This window comes from Marmota monax, unplaced genomic scaffold (genome assembly GCF_021218885.2).
Source record: "Marmota monax isolate L192 unplaced genomic scaffold, Marmota_monax_Labrador192_F-V1.1 WCK01_AAM20220418_F8-fsc00005, whole genome shotgun sequence".
In the NCBI taxonomy this organism is placed as follows: domain Eukaryota; kingdom Metazoa; phylum Chordata; class Mammalia; order Rodentia; family Sciuridae; genus Marmota; species Marmota monax.
Window position 1 is genome coordinate 11,558,737 of NW_026692254.1, and position 20,054 is coordinate 11,578,790.

General features: G+C 40.1%; 1 protein-coding gene across 2 annotated transcripts in view; it reads right to left on the bottom strand.

The window, feature by feature from the left end:
* Positions 1-338: 338 nt before the first annotated feature.
* The window catches only part of LOC124089314 (neuronal acetylcholine receptor subunit alpha-7), a 108,247-nt gene continuing 88,531 nt past the window's right edge, over positions 339-20,054 (bottom strand). For both annotated transcript variants that reach the window (XM_058576617.1, XM_058576624.1), the window contains 6 exons: positions 15,293-15,372; positions 11,805-11,972; positions 10,237-10,431; positions 9,201-9,287; positions 8,099-8,208; positions 339-3,911 (listed from right to left, as the gene is read on the bottom strand). In XM_058576617.1, the coding sequence (XP_058432600.1) occupies positions 3,393-3,911; positions 8,099-8,208; positions 9,201-9,287; positions 10,237-10,431; positions 11,805-11,972; positions 15,293-15,372 (1,159 nt within the window). In that variant the 3' untranslated portion in view covers positions 339-3,392. The remainder of the gene's footprint in view (positions 3,912-8,098; positions 8,209-9,200; positions 9,288-10,236; positions 10,432-11,804; positions 11,973-15,292; positions 15,373-20,054) is intronic.

Genomic DNA, 20,054 nt, shown 5'->3' on the forward strand with positions numbered 1-20,054 from the left:
ACAGAAACACATTGTTATATACTGGATTGACACCACTGATCACAGATTGGAGGGAAGAAATAGGGACTTTACCTCTATTTCTTGCAATAAAAGATTCCCGCGAAGTCAGAAGATATAAACAAATGAAACCACAAAGTTTTAGAAGAAAAAGTAAGTAAGTTTATTTATAATCTCAAAATCAGGAAGGCATTTAAATAAACTGTAAATAAATCCCAGTATCTGCAAAGAAAAATACAGATAAATTTACAACATAATATTATAAACTTTCTATATGCCAATAAACAAGCAAACTAATAAACACATCAAAAGATAAATGATAAATTAAAATATTTCCAGACATAAGAGAAAGAGCCTGACATGCATAAGAAAATGAATTAAGAAAATAAAGCCAAATAACCCAATTGAAAAACTGCATAAAAGTATAAATTTACAAAGATTGAAATTGCCAAAAAACCATTTGAAAAGATGTTCAACCTCACAATAGAATGAACTAAAGTCAGAATAATATTGCAATATCTTTTTTTTTTTTACCATGTTGGGAAAAAATAAATTCAACAGTATTTAGCACTAAAAGGCTAAGAAATTTTTCCTTTCATTGTACTCTTGGTGGGGTATCCACTGATTGGTGTCTGGAAGATAATCTGGCAATATCTATCAAAATGTTAAATGCACAAAGCCTTATTGTCCAGAGATTCCATTTCTAACTGGAATTTCTACCAAGATATAATCACAAAAGTGTGGTAAAATATACACAGAGATGATAAGTATAGGTTTGCATATAAAAATAAAAACTGGAAATATCTACATGTTTACCAATAAAAGAAAAAAAATTCAAATAAATTATGGTCCACTGAGGCAAAGGAATGCTAAGCAGCCATTTAGAGAAATAGAGGTAGATCTTCATTTGTCACTGTGGAAAGATCTTTAAGTCAGAACACTAGGTGCAGAGTGCTTTGCATAGCGTGATGGCTAGAATATGTCTTTCTCCATTCCCAACTCTCTCCTCCTTCAGCCCCCGCCCTTCTTTTCCTCCATTCTAGAAATGTCTCTGAAAACTCATCAGTGGAGGACAAAAAGGAGTCTCTGTGGAGAACAAAAAGGGGCCTCTGTGGAGGACAAAAAGGGGAAGGGGTTGGGAGGAGGCTGCTTGGTTTTGTTTTGTGGTACAGGGGACTGAACACATGATGCTCTACCTCTGTGCCAATTCCACACCTTTTTAATTTTTTTTTTATTTTGAGGAAGGGTTTTCCCAAGTTGTTGAGGCTGGCCTCCAACTTGTGATTTCCTGCCTCAACTTCTCAAGTGACTAGGATAAGGAAGGTTTCTGTTTCTAACCATATACATTTTTCTAATTTTGTGGGGAGTTAATTCCTAATTATTATTATCAATGACAGAATAGTTATTTGGGTGGTCAAAATGATAAACTTTTATTTGCTTTTTATGTTTTTCTGTATAAAATACAAAATGAAAAAGTTCTCTTTAAAGCAAAAAAATATATGGTAGAGATTAATTTCATGTAACAATAAGATACGAAGCTCTCTCTTTTTAAATCAAACACTTCTATTTGTTTCTAAAGACACTTCAATAGGAAAAACAAAAACAACATTGTGCGTCATTTGTCCACACCATGTAGAATGGGTGGATGACCCTGCTCCAAATAGCATTTTGCTAGAGTCTCGTGGTTTATCAACCTTCTTGTTGTAAACAAGTTCTCCTCTTAAGTTGCACACACAGGCACTTGCACATATGCACGCACCCATGCACACATAATACACATAAACCTTCATTTCCTCTAAACAAGTGAATTTATAGGCATTACTCAGAAATTAGTGAAATGGATGGCAATTTATTTTGATCTGAAAATTTAATCTTTCATGATGTGCCCCACTCAGTGGTTGGAAGCAGCTTAAAGATTTCTAGGAGCTCAGAAGCACAGTTTTGAGCTCTGAGCAGTTACTGAATGCTACAATAGAACCACAGAGGTTTTTCTTGGTGAATTACCTTCTGATCTCATTAAAAACAACAACAAACAAGAAGAGGCACAGTGATTACTACCTGCTAATTTCAGTGGGATATGGTGTCCCCTCTTAGGTTAAAAAATTGAAATTGTTCTTGTCTTTAGAACACATCTCCAGTGAATCACAAATTAACCCTGAGCCAACTTTCTGTGTTGAAACTGGGGTGAACAGGCTATAAGGATGCAGATCCCCAAAAGCCAGAAACCAGGGCTTATTGCTGTGCAGCCTCTGATGTTCTGACAGCTCCTCCATTTTGACTGCTACTGATGGGCATCTCGGAAAGCCACCATCCCCTCCCCAGTTCTTACTACACAGAGGGCCAGAGAGGTCCCAGTCCTTGCATCCTGGCCCTATCACATGGAGAAAAAGCCAAATAATATGCTCACTTTACGGTGTGCATTTGGATGGACATTCTTCTAAAACGAATCATCTCCAACAAGTATGAAGCATCTAATACATTCTTATTTTTAAAAAGCACATTAAAGTGTGTAACTTAGCTTCAGTTATTCCTTCGAGCTGGTATTTCTCACAGAACCCTATTTGTCCTTTGGATTTTGCAGAACAGAACAGTGTCCAGGGGTAGCACAAGAAGCGTGGGAGTCATCTAGGATCTACAGGGGACACAGCCTCTCATGCACACTTGACCAGGTCTGGTCCTATATTGCAATAGACACAAACTTGAGTCCCTCTGATTTTTCTCAAAAGAATAGGTTTGTAAAAATTAGCTGGTATAAACATAGTTTACGAGATACACACACATACACACACAAACAGTGTCTGTCTCACTCTCTTCTATAAACAGCATACAACTGTTTCTCTCTACCGACTGTCATTGGTAGAGAAAAAATATATAGTTGAACTACAGAAAAGCCAGCAGATCGGTTTTAGTTTTTTTTTTTTCTTTCACAAGTCAATTATTAGAATGGATTTAGTGAGTGGTTTATTATCGTTAGTTTTAATCTAGGTTTGTACATAGGCAAAAGCACTCGTTGAATTTTCATGTGGGCCTTATGGCAAGTGACATGCAAGCATGCAAAACCAACTGTACAGGCCTGCCCTGACAGTCTGGAGCCACAAAGATCTCTCTAAATGGCTCTCCAGAAAGAGAACAAATGGGCAAAATGACTGTACAGTGGCCCTGCTGAACAGAATGATGTGCCAGTGGTATGCATAAGATATCAAAGAGAAAAATACTAAGATCCTATTACTGAAGGTAACAAGGAAACTGTAACCATCAGGATTGACAATTGACAGCCACAAAGGATACATCAGAGTTGTCACATTTAATGCTGCTGTGAGTTTACCACACAGAATTCTCACCAACAACCACTTTGCCTATCTGTGCATTTCCTATGTGTATAGAACTGGGTGATGTTATGCAAAGTCTTTGGACACAGCCTCCACGAAGTTTGGAGCTGACATGAGGATGCCAATGGTGCAGATGATGGTGAAGACTGAGAAGGCCATGAGGCACAGGCGGTCCACCACGCAGGCTGCAAACTTCCACTCACTACAGACAGCCTCACTCTCATCCTGGCAGCGGAAGCGGTTGGCAATGTAGCGGACCTCCTCCAGGATCTTGGCCAGGTCTGGGTCCCCCTCTGAGGGCTGTCCACCATGCAGAAGGTGCTCATCATGTGTAGGGGAACAAGCCATGCGGCCACACACAACCCCAGAGTCAGGGGTCGGGGCACAGTGCATGCCCTCCAGGCCTCGGAAGCCGATATATAGAAGGTTCCCGTTGCTGGTAGGAGGCCCTGCACTCGCACTCAACTCCACACTGGCCAGGCTGCAGCGTCGCTGCTTGTGCTGGCAAGCTGGGCGGACCTTGTCTTCCCCGGGCCTCTTCATGCGCAGGAACCATGCACACCAGTTAAGAAGAATGACTCTGGTCTGGGGGAGACAAGAGAATGTTAAGAGAGGCCAAGAAGTGGATATTAACTGATCCTGACAGCACTGTGATCCTACATAACAGGCCTGACTTTGTTGATCCTGGGGCTAACACGTTTCATCACCTCCCTAATGATTCTATACGGGCAAGCAGTGCCAAAGCCTAACAACTGTTAGTCAAATATGAAGTGAGAATAAAAGCTATAACAGGTTTATCACCCTGGTTATGAGCTGAATTTTTCCCTGGGGTGGGCACACATGCTGCATTCTTTAAGAAGACAGCCTTGTCAGAGGAGGCCTGGCTTGGTAAGAATACCTCTGGGATAGGTAAACAACAAAAGTCACTTTCCCTCTCTGATCTTAACACATCTGTAACCAAGGACCTTCAGCTCTAATCCTCTATCTCCCATACTGTGTGTAAGGCACCCTGGAAGACCACTGTAAATCACAGGGGCACTGGGAGATTTTAACATTCAAGGACAGCCCTTGAACACAAGGACCACTGATTTGAAATAGTTCAGGCTTTCAACATTAGATGGTCACATCTCGTGATGACATTATATCTTTGCAACACTGGTTTTCCAAGTTGCCCTGAAAAAAAAATCAAGTGCCAATGTGAAACAAAAAAATGAAGACAGTGGTTTCCAATCTAATCCCAAGACTCAAGAGGATGTGCTGAACGTACCCCGCAGGTGCTCTCATGATGTTAAGACATAAAAGCTAAATTGTTTCAACCTATGTAATAAAGACACTGTGGGGGAATATTTCCTCAGGTCTAGGAGCTCTGTGGAAAAATTCCTGAGACACCAATGTGCTGTGGACCAAGGAAGTCATAGAGCCCCTCATCTTAGGATCCCTTAAGCTACAGTGAACACCAAATACAAGGATGTCTGGGAAAGTACTTAGATTGAAAGTTGAAAGCAGAGTTGGCAAACTTTCTATAAAGAGACAGATGGTACATTTTTAGATCTGCAGGCCACAGATCTCTGTTGCAACTACTCAGCTTACGAAGTAACAAATATAGAAAGGAGGTAAACGGATGAGTATAACTATTTCCTAATAACACTGTATTTTAAAGTTTGTGGGCTAAATTTGACCAGCTGGGTCTCAGTTTGCCAAACTCTGGCTCAAGTATATTATACACATTTGGTACCAATGTGCCTGAAGAAGTTTGTGAAAAATTACCATGTGAGTTTATATTATTTTTAACTCTCTTGGAAAGAGGGGAGACAGCTAATGTCCCAAAATAAGAAAAAAAAAATAAAGCATTTTTGTAGGCATCTCTAGATAACTATATAATTTTTGTAAGTTTCCCTAGATAAGTGTATAAAAAGGGAGTTCTTTTTCTATAATCATCCAGATACCTATTTCATTTTTTGAGTATGGGAAAATTTCATCAACAACCTAGCAGGTCTATCTCCATGTAGATAGAGATGGTAAGCTGTGAAGCTCATATCTGCAGGGCAGTCTTTCCTGACATTCACTTTTATGGTATCTTATCAAAGGTGACTGAAGCAAACAAGATCTGGGGGCAGGGAATAAATTTTTTAAAAAAGAAGAAGAAACACTAAAATAATTTTCACTATAGCTTCAAAGACAGTCCTTCATTTCACAGTGTGCTTTCCACAGTAGGTGGCACTCTATATCCTAGGAAGGCTAGGTCTCCTGACCCTGGAGGGTTTTTTACCATCTGTGCCGAGGAGGAAAACATAAACCTCTGTGAAAACATTTAGGGTGAATTTGGCCCTCAAGAGACATGTCATCTCACTTGGGCCATTAAGAGCTCTAGAAAGTGAGCTTAATTCTCCCATTTTACACACAGATAAAATGAAGCTCCAAGACGCTAATTAATTGGCTCAAGGTCATACAATAAGCAAGTGGTTACACCAGGTAATGTACCTAGACCTCTGTAGCTTCATCAGTCAGAGATTACATGCTCTTTCAGCGTTCCTGTGACTTAGCCCAACTCCTTCTTGGAAATACCACAAAGTCTTCATCAGACCTTGAGGGAAGGTGTCCGACAATGAGTGCAACTATACCCAGATGCAACTGTGCACATGAGAGCCAAGCAGTGTCAGGCACTTTTCCAGCCATGACTGAATCTGCACATCCCCTGAGGCACAAATCCAGCTAGTATGATCCACATTGCCAAGTCTATTTTTAATTCCATGGCCTGAATTATTAGCTTTCAAGGCCAAAGCATCTCCAAAGATGAAATTATCCTCTTGGCACTTATCAAACTGTGCTCATGACCTCTTCTGTTAGGTTATAGTTTTGTTTCTGACTGTGCAAATGTCACATAATGCCACTGCACTCAGCAGTATCTTCTTCATAGCAACAGATCATTGTAAGAGTCCCTTGGAGACTGTTTATGTTTTAAAAACACATGGAAGAAAAGAAAAACATAGTATGCTATATAAAAATGAAATGTATACACTTTATATTTCATTTGTAGCCAATTGGTTTTAACAAGCTCTTATGCTAAGAGGTGAAAAATTAGCATATGCTTTTAATTAAGATTTTTCAAAAGAGCATAGTGCTATCAGGTCATTAAAAATGATTTTGCATCTGTGTTTCATTCCCTTATCTCCACATCAGTTGAAAAACTAATAAGAAGTGTTCATATTTTCATAAATAAACACTAAAAGGAAAAAAGAAGGAATTCATTTAAATGTTTCAATATTGGTGGTGGGAGCAGGGTGAAGGGTGGAAATGGGAGCTCAATTTTCTTAGGTATAGTGTTAATATGATATACACTTTTTGAAACAGGTAAATGTATCTAAATGTATCATCTGCTTCAAACAGAAAGATGGACAGACAGACAGACAAAAAATAAACTAGAAGCCTACTCTCATATCTGTCCTGACATCTTGTCCAAGTGTGTCAAATATATAAGAAAGTCAGATGAGAATGTAGTTGCACATGTGCAAATGTATCCCATTTTTTAAAGGGGATGGGCACTTCTCAAAACAACTCTCACATATGGTAGCAATGTGACCTGTGCAGGAGGCATCATCATTTTAGGTTGAGTGACACTGCTGTTGGCACTATAAGTTACAGGTGAGTTTTTACTAAGTATATGAGAAGAGTGTACATGAAAAGGAACTTGAGGGGAAACAGTAAATTTGCAAGCCCGATATTTTTAAAAAGTGATCTTCCCTTAGTTAACTTGTAGGTAACTATGAACTATTGCACATTGAATGTTCTTAGAAAGCCCAGAAACTTTCTGTTCCTGGAGAGTATATAAATGCATCTCATACTTTATGCTACATTTAGCATGGTGATGATTCCTAGACTCTCTTCTGGGCTTAAATACAAACTAATGGATCTCTAGAGACAGGTTCTTTTGGGGACAGAAGAGATTTTTCCATCCTAGACTAAACACTCTGGACAGGAAGATCAGGAAGGTCTGCAGGGTTCACATGAGCATGGGAGGTGAAAAACTCAGGTTTTGTTCTGGTGACATGGGGAAACTCCTGGCCCTGGCTCAGTTCTAATCAAGTATTCCATTTTTTTCCATCCCCTTTCCTTTCTCTACTAGTAACCTATCTACCTTTACATTATAGGGTTTCCATTAGATTATGTTTCTATGTGTATTAAGTGTATGTACACTTGGGCCCTTTATATCTGCGGGTTCCACATCCATGGATTTGACCAACATTGAGAAAATAACTGCATCTGTACTAAACATGTACAGACTTCTTTTTCCATTATTCTCTAAACAAAATCTAAAAGATTTTGTTATCTACAGGCAATCCTGAAATCAATTTTCTGCAGATACGGAAGGGTAGCTATGTTTTTGTATAGCTCATTCTGTTGTGAAGCCCTAACCATGTTGCTAAGTGTCTGTGTCATCAGTTGCTTTCTACTGTTGCAAAATTCTCCAATTTGTCCATGCAAAATAATAGTTTTTAGAAACATTCTGTTAGCAAAATACACAGGCAGCCAGTATGTGAGCCATGCTCTGGGATGTCAGGTTAAAACACTGTCATAGGATGGATACTAAGAGGCACACTCACCATAACTACACTCTCTGAAAAGAGGTTGAAGTCAGAGAGGTGAAGTCATATGAAAAACAGACCCATTTGTTTTGGAGTGCTAATTTGGGGGCTGGTTTTTAAAACAGATAAACCATATGAAAACTCTGCTTTAGGGAGGGCTCTGACCCCATGGGAGTGAGAAGAACATACCCACTTAGGCATCTTGCCCCCATCAGGGTCATGGTGGTGATATTGCAGCACAATCACTGTCACCACAACAGAGAGGCCCACAATGATCATGGTGCTGGCAAAGTACTGGGCTGTGAAAAGAACAGACACAGGGTGAGACCTGAGGCCCCAGGAGCACTGAAAGTCACAGGAGGAGTGTGCAGACCTCGCTCTCTTACTGTCAGTGACTGGCTGTCTGGGCCAGGCCTATAGCCCACTGCCCACACCCCTGGTGGGAAGCAGGCAGCCTAGAACCCAAAGACCTGACTTTCCATCACCGTATAGGAGTGGCACCTCCCATAATAAACCTAATAGGTGCTGGCAGAATGCTGCTTTGCAACCTCACAACTGAGTTGGAGGATTTGCTTCCCTGACAAGGAATAGAACCCCAGCTGCAGTAGTGAGAGTATCTAATTCTAACCACTAAACTGGGTATCCTTTTGTATGGTTACATTTATTTCCATACAGGAAGGTGCAAAGCACCTGCCATTCCTCCCTGAGCAGAAGGTCATACCTCATACCTGTCTTGGGCAAAACATATATTTCCCCCAAATATTTATTATATGGAGACCCTGAGTTATTCCTGGAAACAATGACTAAGAGTTAAATTGTATGTTTCTCCCTTTGTAACAAAAGATTTGTAGACAAACAAGGTCTCAGCTAAAATAATGAATCTCTAATAATAAAATCTTTGCCCTCAAAGCAAGAATAAGTGGAAGAATTTATAATAAGTGGCATAATAGGCAATTTTGCATGTTTTTTTCTTTGAGATGGGAGTCTCACTATGTTGCCCTTGCTGGTCTTGAACTCTTGGGTTCAAGTGATCCTCTTGCCTCAGCCTCCTGAGTACTAACACCACAGTGGCACACCACCACTCCTAGCCGTTTCAGTAACTTAAAGCCTAACCACACAGTTGAATATCCTCTTCCCACTATTTGGGCCCAAGTGAACAGAGGCAATAGATGAGGGAGCGATACAGCTCTTCAGGGCATGAAGGACACATTTCTACTCTTTGCATCTACTGGGAAATGCTAGGGACTCTCTAAATCTGTAGTTCTAGAAAGGAGCCTGACTCTTGACTTACCTATCAATGGCACTGAATCAGATGTTGCGGGCATAATCTCTGCTACAAGCAGCATGAAGACAGTTAGAGACAGTAAAACTGTGATTCCTAAAACAAACACACAGAAGATCCTTTGACAAAACAGGCAACAAGTTCTAAATTCCCTCTACCAGTAATCGGGTCATCTAACCTGAGTTTCAAAGAATTAAGGAGTTGCTGGGGAAAGGCCTTGGGACAGATGGTTTCTTACATATGGGCATTTAAATTTTTTTCTGGAGGAAAATCTCTATCACCTGTCAAAGTCCCAAAAGAATCTCTGACAAAGACAAGTTTCGGAATCAGAAATTTGGAGGAATCATCACAAAACAATTATCTGTCAGTTTCTTTACCACAATATTATTGAGAGGTACCTCCACATAGTGGGAAAAAGAAACCTTGCAGTCAGAAGGCCTGGTTTCAGGTTTTGACTCTGCCATTTACTAGCTGTGTGATCTTAGATAAGTTATGTAATGTTCTGAACTTGTACTCAGAAGTTTAAATGTTTGTGATTGATGGACTGAGATACTGAGAAATTCTTTGAGATATTTAAAAAGTCATTTCACCATTCAAAGTTTTACTTTTCTTATCTTCATATGGAAGCAACTGTAAGGAATTATGCTGCATACAACAATAGACAAATGCAAGCCGAAATCAAGCTAAACTCTTCCCTGTCCACAATGAAGGCTAACTTGTTGCCACCATGGAGAAAGCACAGGCACTTCTGGGCATAATCCAACTAGCTGGTCCCTCCATGGGTGAATCCATACTCTTTGTAGGATCAGAGGATTCCAGGATCCTGTGTTATTCTCAGGAGGGTACATCCATCCAGTTTGGAGCACAAATCAGGAGCCTATGATATTCTGGAGCTGCTTTGGTCTAAGAGGTTCATGAAGAATCAGTCAGGCAGGCCCTTGGGACCCCAAAATACATCCCTGTACCATCCACAGTGAACCCTACAGAGCTGACCTAAACAAAGGGCCTCCAGTCTCAGACTCTTGCCAAAGATATGGGCACTTACCAAGGGAGATTTTCTCCCCAGAGTCTGCAGGGAGCAAGAACACTAGCAGGGCCAGAGCTGAGATGAGCACACAAGGGATGAGCAGATTAAGGCCATAGTAGAGTGTCCTGCGGCGCATCGTTACCGTGTAGGTGACATCCGGGTATGGCTCTTTGCAGCACTCATAAAACTTCTCACTCCTTTTGCCTGGAATTCCTGCATGGGGAGGAGGAGAAAAGGAACTATCATTTGAAAACATAATTATTGTGTTTGTTTCCATGTATATACCACACACAAGCATAGCCCTGGAGTTTGCTAAGTGCTAAAAATCTTGGTAACTGATGTTTGAACAAACCCTTGCTGGTTTGTTATAAAATTGTTTTAAGGTATCTCAGTGATACTTAAGCAAATGGGTAAATATTCTTTTGAAGGATTATAAGTACATAAAAGTACATAAGAATAAATGATGCACTTTCAATTTTTATCATTATAAAAGTAATTATAGTCATGAGCCACATAATGATGCTTCTGTCAAAGATGAAACAAGTGAATCTGGGGATGTGGCTCAGTGGTAGAGTATCCATTTGGCTTTCATGAGGCCCTGGGTTTGATTCCCCAGCACCGAAAAGCAAACAAATAAAAAAGAAATTGATAAAAAATGTGCTTCAGTTTTATATCACCTACTGAACTATAGCTGTCTCAGTTTGTGTATGTACAGTGTATGATGCTTGCATAATGACAAAATCATGCAACAAAGCATTTCAGAATGCATATTCAGTGTTAAGTGAATCTTAACTACATTGCTTTTCCATTTTAAATGGCTGTTGATAAAATAAAAGTGAAAATGACTGCAGAGTAGTAAAAAAAAATGTTTTTCTGAGTCTTAGAGATTTGCTGACGGGGTAGATTGCGAGATAAATTTCATGTTGGGAACTAAATCTTACAGAAGGAACAATTTTTTCAGAATCTAACAATTCCTTGCAAGATGCGAGGAATGCTACAATGACCAGTTTGCCTCCTGAGCTGGACAATCCAATGGACTATGAAATTTATGATCACCCTGATTTGCATCCATTTCCAACTACCAGAGTTGCCTCAATCTTGTTGATCTTTTCCCCAAAATGCTAAGCTTTTATACCCACTTCTTGTTATAAATCCCAAGCTCAACTGTCCCTAAGCAGACTTGTTTAGTGCGTAGCCAAACCCGTTTCCCAGTATTTGTAAATGTGTTTTGCTACTGTATAAAACTGTTTTTACTTTATCTGGACCTCATTTATGACACTCACACTGTTGATTGAAAGTTGCTGTGCAATCATATTTTAGCAATGGCATGGACTTGAAGATGTCACCAGCACTGACTTGTTTAAACATGTCCTCACCAAGCTGCAAATTCCTCCTGAAAGTGTTAGATTTACTCATTGTTGTTGGTTTCTCATCCTATAGCTCTCAGTAAATGATGAAGAATGCTGCAGAGTTCAAAAAATGCTCACACTGGAAAGGTCAGTGGAAAATCCCTAACTTTTAAACTTCAACAGGAAGAAAGCAGGTTTTTTTCCAGGCTGCAAGTCTTGTGTCTTTGCTGGGCTTACCCACGAGATCCCATTCTCCGTTGGGGATATAGCCACTGATATCTGCCTCCTGCATCTGCAGGTCCAAGGACCACCCTCCATAAGACCAGGATCCAAACTTCAGTTTGCAATGCTGCACGTCAAAGGGGAACCAGCGCACATCAATATAGCAGGAGCTCTTGAATATGCCTGTGTTGGTGATGGAAACAACCAGAAGGCTGAAGTGGAAGACAACTGAGATGGACTCAAAATACACAGCAGTCCCTCTAGACCATGTTGCACCTTCAAACTGCTTCTAAACCCACCCAGAAAAAATTGTATATATTTTATCTATCTATCTATCAATTGATCAATCTATGGATCTATCAATCTATCTTGCAAACCACTAGACAAGCAGCTCACCTAAAGCTTCACTGTCTTTTGAAATTCAAAAACCATGACAGCTTCTGTTGAAGAAGACTTCTCAGGGATTTCTCTGCAAAGAAATTAGTTTTATAAACTTGTGTTTGCTCTGTGCATCAGACTCAATAGTAGGAGAAAAATAAAGAACATTAAAAAAAACCCTCAGAGGAATTAATAAAAATGCTCAAGAATCTAAAGTATGGGGGCATGTATTTCTGTGTGGGTATGTTTGGTCTGGGAAGCCATTTTATTTAGATACCAATTGGGAAAATATTTGATTATCTAGAAATAAATGTGCAGGATTCTAGATGAAGAATAGAACAACGGGCTGGGGTTATGGCTCAGTGGTAGAGCGCTTGCCTAGCTCATGTGAAGCACTGGGTTCGATTTCAGTACCACATAAAAATAAATAAAGATATTGTGTCCATCTACAATTAAAAAAAAATAAAAAATACAACAAAACCTGACAGGTGTAAGCCCAAGAGAGAGTGCTTGAATACAAGAAAGGGTTTCCACTGAAAGAGGAAGTTCAGGCTCTGGTAAGTTGAAAGTGAATTTCCCAGAAGGTCATGAAGATGAAATCAGATAAACTCATTCTAGTTTTATTTTTATGCCCTGTTCTCTTCCCTGCTCAGAGAAGATTGAGCAACACTAGAAGGCATGGATGGCTTAAGTGTCCCACTGCTGGTGGGGAAAGGCAGGTACTCTGTAAATGTCAACTATTGAGTTAAATAAAGACCATAGGGAGGAAGGGACTCAAAGTGCCTTGAAAACCCAGACTTCAACTCACAGCCAAGTTGTGAACAGATAATAAATTATTTGCCCCCTTAAGGTCCTCTAAACATGATTTGCAGCATTATTTCAAATGTTTATAGGAGTCTGGAAGTCTTAACTGACACTCCCCTTCCATTAGTAGTGTGGGTTCCCCCAAACCCAGACTATTTGCAAGTTAAAACATTCTATAACTATACAATTCCATTTCTATGAAAAAATCCAAGAAAGACACAGAAAACAGATCTGTGGTTGCCTGGGGCTGGCTGTGGGAGTGGGGATTAACTGCAAATAGGCAAAAGGGATCTTTGTGGAGTGAAGGGAATGCTCTAAAATGGGACTGTGGTAATGGTTGCACAACTCTAAATTTACTAAAAATCATTGAATCATGTACTTAAAATGTATGATATGTAAATTCTACCTCCATAAAGATGTTAAAAATAAATGCATAAAATGAAGCAGGAAAAGTCACGTTATAATCAAGTCTCTATTTCAAAACCCACACCCAAAACACTCTTTTATACCCATGTATCACTAAGCATCACTAAGCAGGGGCAGAGCAGTGTCCCCGAACCAGCCCTACATGACCCCAAGGCACAGGGAGTTCTGTACCCTTCCTTCCAGTGTAAGACATTGTCCCAGGTCACAACACAATGTGTCCCATCCTGACCAGACTCCCAGGGCCACTGAGGAAGGGTCATAGGATGGAGTCTCACAGGGTCTGTTGCGTTCAGAGGATTTGAGGGTCCAGAGTGCTTCCCTGGTAGCTGAAGATAAACTCAGTCCTAAGAACAATTTGCAGCAACATGTTTCTCTACCCTGGAGACTACTGGACACCATCTTCTAAAATGGCCCTGATAATGGCACTCATAACAGAAGCTGTAACTCGCAGGCCTGGTGAAAAGGAACTCAGATGTGCTGGAAGGCATTCCACAGCCAGTCTACAGAGGACCCACTGTCAGAAGGAAAGGCTGGGGTAGGAAAAATGGGGGGAATTGCCCAAGAACAGTTGTGTTGAGACAGAAAACCTGAAAAGCTGGATTTCTTCAATCTATACAAACATTATAGGGAGGTGTATGTTATTGATAGATTCAGTCACTCATCCATTCACATGGGCCTCACATGGTTGAGGAGCCAAGGATTCTAAGGTGAGCAAACACAGATTCTGTCTAGAGGATGTTTATCATCAGCTAACAGAAAGAGCATGTAAACAACAACCCAAAAAGCAAAGCTGACTTTGCTGTGTGTGCAGTGGAATGAGTAAGAGAGACTGTTGAAGGGGTGGTATGTGTGTGTGTATGTCTGTGTGTGTGATGTGAGAATATGTGATGTGTGTGTGGTTGTGTGTGGGTGGTGTGAGTGTGTGCACGCTGGTCGTGAGATAATTGCAGGTTCCTTTTGAGCAGGCAGTTAAGTAAACCAGACAGTTAGTATAGGAGAAAATCCTTGAAAAGAATATGTTAAAAAAAAAAGAAGTTCTAAAAGCTGAACCCAAGATTGGTTAATATTCATATGCTAAAACAATCCACATTGTGCCTCAAGGCGGAAAAATCTGAATTTACCAAGCTGTGGATAACTCAATGAACAGCCTAGGGCCTTATAAGTCCCAAGAAATAATGGGTTTGGGGAAGGGGGGTGGAGGTCAATCCCAGAAAGTGTCTCACCATGAGAAAGTTGAAAAGGAGAAAAAACGAGTCCAGGAACAAGTCAGTAATGAGCTCCCTAGAAAGCACTGAACCTAACATCTAACCCATGAGTGCTCTTGAATGCATGAACTCAATACACCATGCAGCACTCCCACCATCTCCCCCAACACCTGGAACACCTGCCAAGACAGGAAGTCGAGGAAAGTGGAGGACCGAAGTGGAGGAAAGGGGACCTGATTGTCTGATTTGTGGGTTGAAAGGGAGAAAAAATGGTTTGGATATCAGACTTGTGGGTCACAACAGGGAAGAAAGGGCATGTTTATCTGACTTACATGTTGAAATGGAGACAAAAGGACCTGATTATCTGGATTATGGGTAGAAAAGAGACTTGGAGATTACCCAACAAGGAAGGCTTGCTTTAATTATGGACTGACTTTACAGGGCACATGGCAGAAAGTAAGAACACCCGACACATGCTGGCAAAGACCACCTGAGCCAGGATTCCAAGAAAAAAGAGAAAGATGGCAGTCTTGAGGGGGCACTGAAAGCACAGAGAGAAAGTAAGAGGAGGAAGTAGAATGCATATAAGAGCCAGTTGACCCTCAGGTGGGCCATCAATTGGGCTGATATTTGCTTAATTTACTTGCTTAAATTTTCCAACTGGAAGAAGACAAAGAAAATGGGTCTTACCTGGAGGAAGATACTGGCAATGTCCAGAAGAATTCACCAAGACGTTGGTGTGGAATGTGGCATCAAACCTCTCATCAGCACTAGAAACAGAAAATGGAGTTTTGTGAGCCAGTGCTATGAGGCTGTCGATTCCTCAGTGCACTTAGATTAGTTGAGCCGCTGGTCAGAACAGTAGCAGCTTTCTAGGGGCTCCTGTTTGTACCCAGGTACCTAAAATCAATTAAGGAGAACACCTGTAGATGGAAAAAAAAATCTCAACATATCCACAGGAGATAAGGAACATAGGTGCATGTGGCCACCCTGTCCACCTCACAGGACAGGGATTGTGACCTTCTATGTTCAAAGCTTTACTTCCAATCTCTTCAAAGGGGCCCAATACTTGCTGAGGATTAACAAATGTATTCCATATGTTTGAAACTGCAGGTGCAGGAGGGAGCTGGACACAGAACCCCAAAAGGGCTCTCTGGTCCACAGCTGGTAATGATGAAGGTGGGGGTAGGGAAAGATAGCAAATTTAGCACAAGTTTTAGATGAATGTGCCCCAAGACCCTCCCCTGTCGGTGACAACTTAGATAAATGCACACACAGGCCCGTGTACACCCACACATACACACACCCCTAAAAGGGGGAAAAAAGGATTAAAAGTAAAGACCTAAATTAACCATGACTTGCTTTTCTATTTTCCGACATTTCACATCTGAGGCCTTGCTGACCTGGAGGAACTGCCCCTCCTGGGATTAGTCAATTCCTAGAAACAGTAAACAAGTCTTCAAGAGCTCTTTTCAAATATAAATCAATCAATCCAGAGACTACCTCTCAACTCCCATTCTATCAGGCTCTCACACTTGGGGGGTCACTATCCACCAGCCCTAACCACCCCAGGGATGTGAAATTATTCAAATCAGCCCATTACAAACCTGTTTATTCTGCCTGACCTGTTCCTTCCCTGGAAAAAACACAATGAAAGCTCCTATCTATCTACATTTTCCCTGGTTTCTTTGCCTTATAATCAATCCAGCACTTCCCCCTGTATCCCTGACTCAGGGGTGAGTTATGATTCTTGCTGTTAGGAAACTTTGAATAAAATCTTCTTCCTTAGCAACAGTCAGTTCTGTGTCTATATGTCTTACCATACTGATTAAAATAAATCCTGGGTACTGTTAAAACACAGTCCTTCTACCTATAAATAATAATAAACTGCCTCAAGAAAACCTAGGCAAAAAAAGATGCTCATTCCACAGAGTCAAATTGCCCCTCATTTTGATGACCAGAAAACTTCTAGTAAGGGCTGCCCACCATGGACAGAGGCTCAGTGAGCCTTTTCTATGCCTTGGTCCTCTCAGGAGAAAACTCAGAGCCACTACATATTTGTGATCAGTCTTTACATGAGATTTACAGTCAAGGATAAACATCTTTTAAAAATCCAAAGAGATCTGTCCATGAAAAGAATACAAAATTACTTCTTTAAAAATGTAATATTCTCCCCCCAAATTCAAGAGGATATTTCAGTTAGGAAAACAGCAATATGGAAATTAAAGCTAAAATTGATGAAATAATTTTCTAAATAAATATTTGGAGGTTTGGCTAATAAAAATCAGAGATGACAAGTAGGACAGAAATGATGCACCTCCTAAGGACAGGGCCAGGAGAGCTCCAGTCACGAACAGACGTCCATCCAGAGACAACAGGAGAGTGGGAGGGAGAAAATTACCAAAGAAATCACACAAAGAAAAATTTCCAGAGCAGAAAAAAAACCATTCGAGCATGAAGGCAAAGAAAGGCATTTTCAAGAATGCTGAAGCCTCAAAGAGCTTTCTCCCACATACGTGTCCTTGGTCAGCTTCAGAAAAATGAGGATGAAACTGAGAAAGAAGAAACAAACTTTTAGACAAAACCTGGGGACAAAGGTCAGGATCACCACAACAATCCAGACACGAGCCCAGGAACAGAGAGTCCCAATGAGAGATGTTAGGGATTTCTCAGAGGAAATGGAGATGCAGAGCAAGAGACAGAAGAAATAACAGGCTGGAAAACATCATGGATTTGATTTAAAATATATTAAAAACAATCTTAAAATAAGAATAACAGGAACCAGAAGCTGAAGGAAAAAAGTATATAAGAAAGTCATGATTTGAATATGATAAATATGAGGAATTTTAAAGGAAGAAAAGGAGGGAGTGACAGAGGCTCAGTTGACATATAAGAATTATCCACTGAGACAATAAAGAACATATCCACCTCGTAACATCCAAACACCAGAAAGGAAAGACAGAGAGGAAGTAGGATAAGGATGTAAATATTCTTGCTTGATTGTAGTCTGTATCTGACTGCGTTAATGAGTCATATCAGAAACCATAACTGGACATAAAAGTTAAAAATGGAAACCTTCAAAAATGTACTCAGAATAGCACCATGATTTTCAAACTAGGTTCTCTGGGACCCTAACATGCTATGGAAGTCTTTTGAGATTTCTGCAAATGCTTGATTCCAATATTTTCTTTTCTTTGTATTTTTAAAATACGAATTAAGGTCCATGCAATCAAATGATTATACATAAAATTTTAACTTTTCAGAGATTACCAATATTAATTTATGGGTCACTTTATTCCCCTTTGGGTGAGAGATAAACTGAAATTTCTCTTGTCATGAATGTACAACATATTTGAATTTCTTGTAAATGATTCACCACATGAGATTTCAGTTTTGCATTACTCTTAAAAAATGCAAGTTTGTGTCTATAGTTACATAACAGTGAATCTACAACAGACTTGGCATGTGTTCTGCCACTGACAATGGTCCTTGGCAGCAACAACAGAAAGTGTGGTCTGATGCCATGCCACAGGATACAAAATTTTGTGTATTTTAGGCTTGGGTTTCTTTCCTGGTTTTTATATTTATAATAAATACTATGAGCATCTGTTAGATCAATGATCCAACTCTGGAAAAAAAAATTTTTTTCTACGAGCTTTTTCTCCAAGCATTTATTCCAATTTAAGTGAAGAGATTTTTAAGACCACAAGGGGAATAGGTTAAAACAAGATTAAAAAACTGTTGCCATTAGCAACAGCTTACCTGTGTGACTCCATGATTTCAAAGTATTGTTCATCCATACAGAATACTGAGATACATGGGATTGTGACATTGCAATTGTTATCAAAACTCGAAAATCAATATACATGACAGCAGTTAAAATGTTCTTTCCCATAGGCAAGTTGATTTTATCAATAAATAATACAAAAGTGAACTCATGTAACAGATGTGTGCTAAAAGTACTTTATCTGTTTTGAACATAAGGGCTGCAGATAAGATTGACTTGAAAAGGGACCTTGTTGCAAAACACTGAGTTTGAACATAGCTCTCCAAGACAAATAATGAGATTTTTCTGAAATATAAGTGGCTAAAGCCACTCATTTGGTGGGTGGCCACAAAGTCCACAGTCTGCTGCACAGCCTGGCCTTTTGCACACAGAAATGTCCAAGAGATGCCAGAACACAGCAATCACAGTGCCATGTGATCTTGAAGCCTTCCTGCTGGGAAAATCTGATAACCACAGAGATGAGGATTGGTCCAAATTATTTATTTATATATATATATATATATATATATATATATATATATATACACACACACACACACACACACATATACATACACACACACATATATATATGTATATATATATATATACACACACACACACACACACACACACATATATATATATATATATACATATGCCATTTCAAACTATTTAATATAGAAAATTTCAAATATACACAAAAGCAGAGAGGAATGAAATGGCATATATATATATATATGTGTGTGTGTGTGTGTGTGTGTGTGTATATACATATATATGTGTGTGTGTATGTATATGTATATATATATATATATATATATATATATATATATATATATATATATATAATTTTTTTTTCCTTGACTACCGGAAGACACAAGGCATCCATAGAGTTTTGAGGATGCCCAACCTGGTCCCTAGGTTTCCTCGAGTGCTGCCTTCCTCTGGCTGCCTTCATCCTCCTCCAGCCAGAGATGACCAGAGTGCCATCTTGGTGTAAAGAGACCTTTGAGTCTCACCAACAACCCCAAAGGGGACACTCACTGAGGGCAAATTTAACTCAGATACTCAGGATACAGGTTCTGTCCTTAGGGGAGCGGTCAGGAGGAAAGGCCCCTACACAGACTCTAGAGATGGGCAGAGATGCTACAAATTTCCGCCATGCTTCTAGAAGGGGACATGATCTTATCACGTTCCTGGGGATATAAATGATGGAGGCTTCAGGAACTTCTGTTTCCCTAGACCATGGGTGAGAAAAACAGTATCTAAGTAGTGAGGCTAGAAAGGGGATTGGGGAAAAACTGAGGGTGGCTGTGCCAAATAGGGTTCAGGGGCCCAAGCCTTAGGGGATGACAAACAATTCTTTCAGATGCAGGGGAAGCATAAAGTGGGAGATTCCACAGGGCATAGGTGGATCATGTGGGTATGAACTTGGAACTCTCCCTTCTCCACATCCTTGGGGTCCCATGTAGTGCCTCACTGCATCTTGTATCTGCAAAGATCTGCATGCCCTGGAATGAGATCCCTGATCCCAGTTTCAGGATAAACTCCTCAGCTTGCCCTGAAGCAATGAGCACCACCACTGAGCTTGAGAGGCTCAACCATAATCAAGAAAGGGAGAGTGTCTGGGCCAACCACAGAGAAGGAAGAAATGGACCACCAGAGAGAAAAAATTAAAATAAA